Source organism: Papilio polytes, unplaced genomic scaffold, assembly GCF_000836215.1.
Source record: "Papilio polytes unplaced genomic scaffold, Ppol_1.0 DF823934.1, whole genome shotgun sequence".
NCBI classification, from domain to species: domain Eukaryota; kingdom Metazoa; phylum Arthropoda; class Insecta; order Lepidoptera; family Papilionidae; genus Papilio; species Papilio polytes.
In genome coordinates, this window is record NW_013525270.1 from 628400 (window position 1) to 641430 (window position 13031).

At 32.5% G+C, this 13031-nt stretch overlaps 2 protein-coding genes across 2 annotated transcripts; one reads left to right on the plus strand and one right to left on the minus strand.

The window, feature by feature from the left end:
- Positions 1–4039: 4039 nt before the first annotated feature.
- On the plus strand, positions 4040–9638 carry LOC106102033 (hsc70-interacting protein-like). The gene is made up of 9 exons (XM_013281424.1): positions 4040–4148; positions 4271–4471; positions 4670–4755; positions 5189–5400; positions 5758–5867; positions 6850–7009; positions 7702–7917; positions 8025–8172; positions 8619–9638. The coding sequence occupies exons 2-9, from the start codon at positions 4287–4289 to the stop codon at positions 8660–8662; spliced, it is 1161 nt and encodes a 386-aa protein (XP_013136878.1). The 5' UTR covers positions 4040–4148; positions 4271–4286; the 3' UTR covers positions 8663–9638.
- Positions 9639–10331: 693 nt separating this feature from the next.
- LOC106101982 lies at positions 10332–12155 on the minus strand. The gene is made up of 4 exons (XM_013281373.1): positions 11870–12155; positions 11234–11799; positions 10919–11080; positions 10332–10642 (listed from the first exon to the last, which is right to left on the minus strand). Exons 1-4 carry the CDS (start codon positions 12049–12051, stop codon positions 10368–10370), a joined length of 1185 nt encoding a protein of 394 aa, XP_013136827.1. The 5' UTR covers positions 12052–12155; the 3' UTR covers positions 10332–10367.
- Between the last annotated feature and the right edge of the window lie 876 nt (positions 12156–13031).

The following is a 13031-nucleotide window of genomic DNA, read 5'->3' on the forward strand; positions in this document are numbered from 1 at the left end:
TGATAGTTTACCTATTTTATATGACTGCCAAGTTTAATCAGAGCGCTAGCACGAAAATTTAAGATATAATATGGTAACTGAGGTGACGTAAGCGTCATCGATGAAATCTGTATTCATTTTGTGTATCAGAAATAATGTACAACGACGAATCCCTTAAAAATTCGATGACGTTACAAATAACGTGTACTTTCCCGCAAATTTTCGTGTTATGCTTCATATCTCCCTTATAATTCACTAGACTAACATTATATTATAAAAATAATGAATACTGAGAAAAAATTTCAACAAATACACAGATTAAATAATCGTCTTTGCCATTATCTTTCAATTTAAAATGCTTTGAAATATCCAGCACAAAGACAGATTTGTCGATGAAAATTAAACCCTTAATCCCTAAAAGGCCCGCCCTCATGCGAGATTCATTTTAATTGTGTTTACCAAGATCTAAACTCGGTGTAACTTTATACAAAGATTTATTAAAGGGAGAACTTTGTGGAGTGGCGGCGTAAGGAAATCCGGCGATCCATCTCTTCTCTAGAGATGAATCTACTAAGAATATTTAATACTTGCAACACAGTTACATTATACGCTAGCTTTTGCTTGCAACATCGTCTGCGTGTTATTAAAAAATATATAATCAAAAACGTAACTATTTAATGGTGAAAGAATTTTTGAAATCGGCTCAGTAGTTTTTTAGTTAATTCAATACAGACAAAAATACAAATCATTCCTCTTTATAATATTAGTATAGATATAGATGGAATAGTAAATATATTCCCGGCTACTGAAGTTCATTTATAAAATATCCATATTAAAACCAGTAATAAGATAAATAGGAAATAATGTATTAATTAAACAGAAATTAGCATGCTACTGTTGAAGTACGAAATAATTAAAACATATTAGTCTCCGGCCCTCTAGAGCCGTAAAATGTCAAAAAAGTAATTTAATTTTTCGACCTAGCGTTCTACTTTGTATGCTTTATGATTACATTCAGTAGAGTAACAAATTAATAAAATTACATGACTGAAATAACACTTGTATATTATTCACGTTTTTAGTAAGTTGAATTTTATCCACCGTTCTTTAGATTTTTGATTGACATTACGTTCGTTTCTTCCTGAGTGTACTATGTACTATAGTGTGCATGTACATATGAAATTCTGACTGAATGTGATATTAACCAAACCTAACACTATTTTTCATAATTATCATTTTAATAAAGAAACAGAAGTAATAATTTCTGTACTAAATGAAATGAAAAAAAAAAATACTACGTTTGCAAAACCAATGCGAAACTTATTACAACTCAATTTTGGCCGAACAGAAATTCGTTCAGGATTGATATAGAAAAGGGGAAGAATACCTTTGAGAGCGCTGTTACACAATTTTCTCGGCGTACCCTTTTCGTTCGGCACTCCACCTTTTTGCTCCTTAACGTCTGTCTCCACCTTTTGTACAATCAAAGGTCAAATACTTGTGCATTTATTGATCGTACTTGAACTGATTTTAGATTTTGTTCAATTCTATTCCCTTTCTTGTAAGCAAAAATAGTGAACTGCTTTGTTTAAGATAAGTGTACATTTTAGATATTGAAATACCTATTATTTCACTCCACGCAAAAAAGCATAATTAACATTGAATAAATAAAACCGAAAACTAAACTTTGATAGCAGTACTAGTAGCGGTACATAAAATGTTTTAAGAAACAATAAAAGAGGATAATTAAAAAGTTACTTCTGCTTTCTCAAGGCATTTTTAACATATACATTGAATTATTGCAAAGGACTTCTCTTCGTTCTCGTGCCGTTTAAATTAATAATTATTTATTTCATGTTGTATTTTTTTTTATCTTTTTCATCAAAATAAAAGTGTTCAAGGTACAAAAATCGTCTCGCATCGGTTAAAGGAAAGGGCGGATATTGCGATTTTCCATTTCACACGTTGCTAACTCACTTCCCTTGACTTTATGACATCGACACATATTCATACACCTATATACTGGAACTCAACACGTCTTTAGTTAGCTACTGAACTGGTCTTTAAAAGTTTCTATTCAGAAGTACCTATAGCTCTCGCTGACTCCATTCCTCATTTCCGTATCATAAACTTTATTCATCACTTTTCCTATTTATAAACTCATAAAGTAATAAAATATTTAGCATTTATTTGTAACGTAAAATAATAAAAAGTTTAAACACTCTAAGGTTGACATTTTGAATAATTTCTCAAAGCTATGATCAACCCATGACCCATACCCATTTTGTTTTTCGATTTTTCGAATTTTCATATGTACATAATTTACCCGACGTTCTTACGGTGATGGAAAAGATCGTGATGCAACCTGCACATATCGGCGAAGAAATTCAAAGATATGTGTGAAGTCAACCAACCCGCACTGGGCCAGCGTGGTTTACTATGGCCTAGTCGCCCCTTATTAGGGTAGGTTTCGAGCCCCTCGGTGGGGACGTCTAGTGAGCTGGTGATGATGATGATGATGATGATACCCATGAGATTCCTTTGCCAATGTAGGTACAGTCGCGCACATCCACGGTGTTCCATATGAAAAACTACCTCGTTAATTGCGAAAAGGCAAATTTCGCCTCTTCCTATAAATAACTTATTAGATTGGTATGATTGGTGCAAACAAAGGAGTAATGAAAATTAAGAAAAAAACTATCCTCGTATTATTAACCGACATGTTTTCGTACATACATATTTATAAACTTCGCTGTATTGATTTTTGTTCCGTGTCCCATTTCAAAACGTTCAAACGATTGTAACTTTTTAGTTGAACCGCTAGTTTCCCCGATAGTACTTTTGCAAAAAAATTAAATCCTGATAATCGAGCTTCGACAGTGAAAGTCACGGTTATAATAATCTATAAATTTATAATAATTATAAAAATTGTTGCAGTAAGTTTATTTCAGTCAACACAATAACCAAAAAAATCTCAGTACTTATAATTTAAATTGTTTCTACTTTAAAAAGATGATTTTTGATGGCGCTCAAATCGCTAAGGGTGAGTTGCACCATATCGCCGGTTACGGTTAAAGTTAAAATTATCTGTAACGGTAATATTTGGAATAACCTTAAAATTTACTAAGGGTGAGTTACATTAACTAACTATAAACCTTAACCAGCACATTCCCGATGGTTTCGTCTGCGGATGTTCATGATATTCGCTACACCAGCTTTACGCTGGTCAAAATGACGTCATATTTGACACTAATCATAACCGCCCGATTTTGGGCGGTTATAGTTAGCGTTACGGTTAGTGTCAGTTCGGTAGTGTCAACTGTCACAAGCTCTTATCTTCAAAAGTACAAATAATAGAAAAAGTAATGGAAAAAGAAAATCTCTACTATTATCCTATACGTAATCCAGAAGAATAAAGTCTTGCGTGCTCGGAAATAATGGATTTCCAAGATGGAACTCGAAATTTGGCCAAACATTCAGTTTGGACAAATTTCGAGTGTCTAAGGCCATAGCAACAGCGCTTGTCCCTTTTCTCTTATTTAAAAAAAGGTCCTCCATAAAAGGACAATTTATAATATGCATTGACAGGACAATTTATAATATGGAAAATAAATAAGATGCATTTATATTTGTATAATTTTATTGCTTCATTTTTGGCGCTACATATTTGAGTAGTAAAGTAAATACAGTTTCAATAATGGCCCAAACTAGTTTATTTTCTCAAGAGTGCCATTTTCTCCATCTCCGTGGGCAAAAAGTTTATGTCACTATAAAATACCATGCGTATGATACATAAATGTAATCGGCGAAACATGAATTTGCAAACATTTTAATTTACGTAAATGTCATTCTTGACACCAACTTAACACTTTAGTGACATTCAGGTTTAAATGTTTCTATTGTAAAAACGAAAAACACATAAAACCTCTGTGAGAATATGTTTTTGCACTTGTAACCCTATTATAACTTTTACGATAACCGGCGATTTGATGCAACTCACCCTAAGTCACTATATGCGAAAAATAAAACGTTTTTATTCGCGGTAGAATTTTATTTTAGTAGTTAATGTATTTTATAGAACTGGCAATACTTTTTATATCGACATAGGACGCCAGAAGAGAATATTCAAGAAAAAATTTAATTCAGTTTGTTTTCACCTGGTTTCGAAAGTAAGAATTTTTATCCTAACTAAAGTAAAATACATAATATATTGTTATAGAAACTATAAAAGGACTACTTTCTTATCTAGTATTGTATGTGCTTGAAATAATATTGTCACTTTCACCGGTAGGACTCTGACTTCGAAGATGAGTTGCCCTTTCAATGATGAGCAATTAATGCAGTTGCAAGTATTTATTGAGTTATGTAAAACTCAACCACAAATTATACATCATCCGAGGCTATCGTTTTTCAAAGATTACCTAGTATCGCTTGGAGTTACACTTCCGACGGCTACTTTTGGCACCAAGCACTTCACTCCTTCCGGGGATGGGTAAGTTGTTTTTCTTTCTCCTACTACTATAATTTAAAAAAAAACATTGAACAATTGCTAATTAAACAGCTACATAGTTCATGTACGACCCTAAACACAATCATTTGCACAGTAAAAGTCGTAAAATAAACATTTGATAACAATATTGCTCTACATCACATTGTTTACTTTTTTATAATATCATGTTTACAATTTTAGGGGTCAAAATGAAGCGGGAGAAAAAGCCCAGACCTCATCAGAAGAAGAAACTGAGCCGGAATCAGATGTGGAACTTGATATGGATGGTAATTATCAAACTTTTTGGAGTTAATATTGTCCTAATAATAAACCATTGATTTTTATTGGCAAAAATATAAAAAATGCAAACCTGATGTTAAAAACCCTTATTTTGTGAATGTACAGCCAATGAATTGTAAATTATTATCTATCTTTTATAGATAATTGCCCATGAAATAAGGAAAATTGTTGTTATTATAGTTTTCAATCATACTAATATTATAAATGTGGAAGTTTAGATGGATGCATGGATGTTTCTATGTAGCCTAAATAGCTGCATGGAAATTTGGTATATATGTAAAGAATCGTCTGGAAGAACTTTTGCTACAGACTTTACTATAGGCTCACTTTTGTTTAATTCCATTCAGTGTCATGGGCGAAATCTAGTAATACAATAAAATTGAAAGACAAAAAAAAACAATTATTTCTATCACTATACAGGTGTAGTAGAAGGTGATACAATTGGCAATGATCAATTGATGGGTGATTGTGACAAAGAACCATCTGATGAAGACCGTGATCAGTCTGATGAGAAGCGTTCAGAAGCGATGCGAGCCTTCTCCGACCAACAGTTTGAGGAAGCTATCAAGTTGTATACTGAAGCCATTCAACTTAATCCGCAGAGCGCTTTATTGTTCGCTAAGAGAGGACAGGTATTATTTAGAAATTATTTTCTTATTAGTTATTAAAAATTGCTGGCAAAAAAACAGCAATGACATTAATCCATATTAAAGTGAACAGGAAGATCAATGTGTATGTTTGGGAAATTCATTTGTGATTTTCAAAAAAATCCATAACGTTTTTGTTCATTTTAATCTGTACTAATTTTATGAAGGGAAAAAATTAGTATTGACATAAATCAAAAACTACTGGGCCGATTTCAAAATTTTTTTCATTAGAAAGGTCACCATCACCATCTTGGAGAAACAGGCTATATGTCTTTTATTTTTTTATTGCACGGAGACGAAATCGCGAACAAAAGTTAGTATGTTATACAATAATCATTTCAGGTGTATTTAAAACTGAACAAGCCAAATGCTTGCATTAACGACTGCACCCGAGCTCTGGAGTTGAATTGTGACAGTGCTGCTGCTTATAAATTCAGAGGACGTGCTTACAGGTACAAACTGATTTTATATTTATTTCATACAAATCTTACTACTATTATAATGCGAAGGTTTAAATGGATGTTTGAGTTTGTAGCCTAAACTGATGAATGGATCTTATGGGTATACAATAAAACTAGATATAAATGTAGAGGATAGTCTGGAAAACAAAGCCACTCACCTTTCATTTTTTTTAATACCTTGTGGACAGAGTCGCTGGAGAAAGCTAGTGTGTATCTAATTGTAATTTTTTCTGTCGAAACATAAAATATGAATGATTTAAAACTATAACATCTCCAAATGTTTTTTTTATTCTAAATAATTCATTTCAACACACCACTAATAATAGAGTTTATTATTACTAGTTTTGTATCAATAAGGTATTTTTAATTTATAGCGCAGATACCAAAAAACTTAATGACATAGTAGGCTATGAATTTTTCTAGATTCTACATCTATGCCAAATGTCATCTACATTCATTGGGTCTTCTGATTATACCTTCTTACATACATGCAATTTTCCCGTTTATGTTAGTAAAAAGAACTATAAATTGTACAGTAGCCGTTTCCCATGACTTCGATTAAGTGGAATTATATAATAAAATGTTTCTTCAGTCTGCAAAATCTGCGAATTAACGTGCACGAAACAAAACCATCTGTATTACCTTGCTGCGGCGGCCGGCCCAGCACGCGCGAGTACAAGAGACTCTTAGGACTCTGAGCTTATCGTGAAATTATGATTAGATTACTAAAACCAAATAAACCTATGTTACTTTGTCATATATAGGCTACTTATTATTTACAGCCTGTTAAATTATGTGTCAGTGCACCCTTTTTAAAGATTTCCTGGAACAAAACTTGCAGATAGACAAATGTCTGTCAAATCTGATTTTTCATTAGTAATTAAATTATAAATTATTTACCTTTTTAAAAATAAGGATCAATGTAAAATTGGGGCCCACATTATTATGACCTATTATTAAATTTTTTTTTCAGGTTGCTGGGCAAATTCGAAGAAGCTTCCCATGACCTGTGTGAATCTCTCAAGATTGATTACGATGATCAAACCAATGAATGGTTGAATGATGTCAAGCCTAATGCTGAAAAGCTGCGTCAACATAAACTCAGTGTTCAGCGCAAAAAGGAGGAGAAAGAGGTAAAGTGGATCACTACTAATATAAAGAGAAAAACTTTGTTTGTTTGATTGTAATGGAATAACTCAAAAATGACTGGGCCGATTTTAAAAATTCTTTCACCATTAAAAAGCTATGTTAGTGAGTAACATAGACCACGTTTTATATTATTTTTTAATTTCACGCGAGCGAAAGTTAGTATTCTTTATTTTGCAGCGACAGCCCTTATTATAAAACTTGATAGTGTATTTGCTATTCCAGACAATAATATCACTATGCTATCATATAGATCTGTTGTCATTGGACTTTCCTACAATGCCTATCCATCCATCCATTGAACATTCGCATATTTAATATTAATAGTAACACAAACTAGAAATTTTTGTATCTTTCTTATGTTTAGTATGCTCCTCTCCATTGCTCGTTGCGTAGTTATTATCTTTTTGTCTAGCATTCTTTGTAAAATAATAAGTTTAGATTTAATAAATAAGTGGTTTTGAAAAAACAGGTTTTGTTTAAATATGTGCTTAACTTAATTAACATGTGCAATAACCTTTGCAACTGTGTACAAAAATGTTTTGCATGCGTAATTAATTCTCCTTATAAATATTCACAAGATTCTTACTTGTTTTTCGAAATCCCAACAAGTGAAATGCCGCTAATAGAACAAGCTGCTACTACATTCCCACAATTATCTGATTAAAATGTTTTATAGCACCGTGAGAAGTTGCGTAGAGTTCGCAAGGCTCAAGAGGCCAGGTCTAAGGCGGCGAAGGCACAAGCGCAGGCCAACGCTCAGTCCGCTCCTACCGGTGGCATGCCCGGTGGCATGGGGGGTGGCATGCCCGGAGCCGGCCCATTCCCCCAGGGCTTCGCCGCTAACGACCTAGGCAGCCTTTTGATGGATCCCGAAATTATCACTGCATTCCAGGTAAGATTAATAATTACGATCTTTTTAAAATACTCATCTCACATACATTATTATAAGCTCAGTATGTTAATTTAGTATTTTATCTAAAAAAAAATACCATTTTTCAGGATCCCGAAGTGATGGCTGCATTCCAAGATTTATCTACAAATCCAGCTAACTTCGCTAAGTACCAGAGTAACCCGAAGATAGCTGCGGCCATTCAGAAACTGCAAACTAAACTTGGAAAAGGTGGTTCCATGCCATTTGGTGGTGCAGGTTAGTATAGTCATAGCCCCTGTCTAACAATATTTTTTATATTCCACTCATCTATACTAGTATAATGTAAAAACACACTTCTCTGTTATGTAAGATGTTTTTAAATAATTATTTCTTTTTTATTAAAATCCTTATGCTTATGATAAGCCATAGTCTATATATTATTTCGATATTTATTTAGGAGTGAATACAGCAGAAAAAAACAAAAACGACAAGCTAATAGCATCAAAGAGGCAAGATTGCCTTGGTAACGGTAATTGTTAGCCAATTGCAAAGGACTTCATTGTCATTTGCGAATTTGGATTTTGATATTTTCAGTTCAAAGTTTAACTGTGTTTATATTGTCTATATAACAAAGTTTTTGTAATTTCAAGTTGATAAAGCAAGGAAACAGCCAGTTCATTCAAAAGAAGTCATTTTTAATGGGTATAACTTATTTCTTTCAGCTTTTGGAAAAGGAGCCACTGATGATGATGTTGGTCTCGACTGAGAATTGAAAATTACCTTTAAAATTGACGAAAATATTTATCATTACTTCTTTTAGATTAGCTATTCACTTTTACCAGTTGTGCAAAATTTATTACATATAAATTAAGGAGTGCCCTTAAAATGCATTTATGTGAAATGAGGTCGGTGGAGGGAATGGTGCCTAAAGTTTGCTCATATTTATAATTATATAGTAAAGTAAATACAGAAAATATTACATTCATGTAAATAATGTAACTCAAAAATTATCATCACAGTTCCTAAAATTTGATTTGCGAAATATGCTTTTAATTATGCTGTGAAAAAAAAAATGTTTTCGTCCAATAATACTACTTGTAGATTTTCATTGATTTAATTGTTTTAGCCATATTAAATCTTTAGTGTGCAATTCAGTGCAATTTTAATGGAGTATTTTTGTGTTTTTAATCCATAGACAGGCACTTGCCATGGGTATAGAAAAACTTAAACATTGTTTTTGTATAAACTGACATAAAATGCTTTTGAAAAAAAAGTCGACAGTGGGAACCAAAGAGTATAGGAAGAAATACTCTAGTCAAAAAAAAATCTGTGTCATAATAATATTTTATAAATTACAATATAAATTTTATTAAGTCATGAATTTGGTGCTACACTATGCGAAAAGTATCTTGTCTTATAACTTGGACTTTACATGTGCCTGTTTATGTATTAATTAACGGCAATAATTATTATGTAAAAAGAATGTGTTCTATGAAATAAATAATTTTCAAGTTTTATCTTAATTGGTATTAAATTTTTTCTTTACCAAAAAGGCTGAAGGATTCTTGATGTCACTTAATTTAAGAGTTTATTAATGCTTTTAGTAGTTTTTTTTACTAATTTTCATTTAAATTTTAGTCATATAACGATTTTTCTTTATATAAATCATACATTTGTGTACTGGCTGACCATACTTATAAATTTTATTTTTAACAGTTAATAAAAGTAATTTAAAATGTAAATGACGTATTATTTTTATATTACATCATACTAATATTATAAATGCGAAAGTTTGGATGTATGGATGTTTGTTAGAGTTTGTATCCTAAACAACAACGGATTTCGATGAAATTTGGTATAGTAGTCTGGAAGAACACATAGACTACTGACTTTTGTTTTTTTTTTTAATTCCACGCGGACGTAGTCGCGGGCGAAAGCTAGTTCTTAATAATCTTGTACTAGAGAAGTGGGGACTTTCAGATAATGTGGAGCGATGGTAAACGGTAGCAAACGAGACTGCGGCCACTTGAATTCGCCACAACCGCGAAGCCCATATACATTAGTGGCAGAGGTAATTTTTTTTTATATTTGTTAAGCTAGCGTTTGACCACGATCCCACCTAAACTAAGTGACGATGCAGTCGAAAGATGGTACGCGCTAGTTTAATAGATAGCTATTCACACTCTCCTTTTGAAGGCCCCCACATCCTATTTAGATGGGAAAACTGAATGATCTGGGCTACTATGAATGCACAATATATTTCTCCTGCCCTTCATGTCAAAAGGAACTTCCTAATAACAATGTGGCAAGTGGGAGAGACATTTATTTTTAAATTAAAGATTATTTTAAAAATAATCTTTGCAGTCGTAAGTATTTTTTCATCTTATTTATGACTGAAGAAGCAACATGTGTCATTGGTTATAAGAAAACAAGCATTGATTTTAAACCTACTTTTTATTAAAATTAATAAATTAAACATCATTTATTCTACCCCAACCCATCCTTATTTTCTTCTCATGTAGTTTTAGCCAGGAAGGCATACTGTGAGGTAATGAATGTGCATTGGGGAACCTCAATGGAGACGGTGGAGCCTTAAATGGATCTTCATTTTTAAGTTTCCGGAGCAGATATTCCTTCTTTATCTGTTTAGGATCTCTATATTTATCCATGTATAGGTTGAAAGGCTTTCGCAGAGGGAACCATTCTTGTGGCCGTATGTAAGGTGATGGAAAATCATACTCATAAACTGAAATAAATATACATTTTATATTAAACTAGTCGAGAACTGGTAACAACTTAATGACCCTATTAGACAGTACATTTTATATGTGCATATGTTGAAACATATCAGCACTTTGTGAATAAATTCATATGCTGTTTGGCAACTTTAAATGTTGGCTAGGCATATTGCAAATAGGCAACATTTACAATCTTTATGTGACATAGCAAGATTTTTTTTGTTCTGTTTATATTGTTCTAGAAATTATTGAACCTTATTAAAATTTTAATTCCTTAAGCATACCTGGCTCCTTTCTATTCAGAATATTGTGAAAGAATTCTTTAACAGTGTGATCCCAATCAGTCTGGTAGAAAGCTAAACCAGATGGTGTTATGCTGTCTTGGTACTTTTGATACCAGTCCCTTGTCACAAATGTCCTGTCTTCAAGTTGGGATGATGATGTAACTGTAATTTAAAGTACACCAATTGTGTATGAGACAACAAAAAAGAAATCATAGTTTGATATAAAATTGGCAGATAAAACCAATGTAACATCAATTTCAACACTAAAAAAAAAATCTTTTTACTAATTATCAAGTTCACTATAACAATTCTTACCATTTTTAAGATTATATGAGATTTTTTCATTTTGTTTGTACAAAACAAACACATATCTGTGATAACCTGTTCCTTTCAGTGGAAATGGACGAAGGTACTCCACAATTGTATCACCTCTTTCTATATTGTTACTGGGAATATTTGCCACCAACCAATGGACATTCTCTTTGTCATTCTCTGTTAAATGTCCATCTAAACTTGTCAATACAAGAGTCCATAACGCATTATCCTCTGATTCAAATGTAACAGATGGTTGTTCTACTGCTTCTGCTGGCTTTATAACATTACCTGTATAAACTGGAAGATTTAGACCATTTTTCAGATCATAGTGTATATCTAAGTTAATGTGAGGTACAAAATAACCTTCCCCATAAAGATGTTCATAAATTCCATAATGCTCAGCTATTTGTTTTTTATGGTTTGGTCCAAGAGTTTGCAACCATTCCTTCCTTGCTTCCTCTAGGTTAATTTCCAATTTGTGATTACGTGCTAAATGTTCAAGCTCTTTATCGCCTTTCAATTTTCTTAAATGTTCTAAGCGAGATATTTGTGTACTTTCGGGGTTTCTGAAAACAGATATAAATGATCAATTCGTTCGTTTGTAATAGATGTAATTAAAATTATAAGGATACTTACTTTGCATGAGGAAATCCTATATCTATTCGCGTCGTGTATAATTCATCTTTGTAATTAAGTTCATCTAAACGTTCTTTTATTGTTCTACAAAATATTGGTGCCTTACCCCTGAGCCTGTGACCTAATCGTATTTGATCGAATTGTATGTTATTTATAAAAGGTTTCCGAAAAACCTTAAGCATTGTAAAAACTTAGCCCTATTATAATTATACTTTAAAATAATAAATTACCAGTGCACTTGATTTATTTTTTTGGTTATGTGAAATTATTTTGACAAATTGACAAATGTCAACTTTAGTCTTAGTAAATTATATAGACTATAGAGCAGCACAAGAGTTGAGTCGTTGAGACATATCCGCTCATACATGCTTTGACTACATGCTAAAAAATGCTTGTTTTATTTCAGGTTACGTAATGTTTCTTCTCTATATACATACTTTTAAATGTGGGTGTAATTACATTGCATTACATTACATTGGAGTGGTCATGGATGTGGCCAAAGAGGATATGTGGCCAGGGAGTTGGAGTGGCGGCTTCCATCCTGCCATCTACAAAAGTAAAAATATAAGATAAATTAAACCTACTTTGAATAATTTTAAATATGATAGGTGACCCCGTAGACCTAAATCATCGGCTGGCGACGACTGTATTCATAATAAATCGGTTAAGCTACATGCGCTATATACAACTCGAACATAGCTGCGAAATATATTATTTTCATCTACCGTCGCGTCGGTAGTCTTGTTTTTATGCAAAGAAGACTGGCTACAGACGTAGCGTTAATAATAAAAATGCCAAAGGCAATTTTCTACGTCATTATTGGCTTTTTATTTAACTGCATAGGGACAACAGTATTTACTTTTTGTAAGCAATCTTTTTACACCTCCAACCCTTATCACATAAGAAAATTCACAGGTACTTTTATTTTTGATGCGTTTCATGATATCTTCTATAATATAACATAACATATAACATAACCGGTCTTTTTATCCGTAAACGAATTCGAAGTACAAATTATTTTGTTCGTTGATTGAATGTTACATTACAGTTGTTCTTCGATCTAACATCCTACACCACTTGCAATCTTTTTTGTATACAAAAATGTGGTTAATAGATGGCGTGGGACTAAAAAAGCCAACATTGCCTGCCAACCTGCCAATAC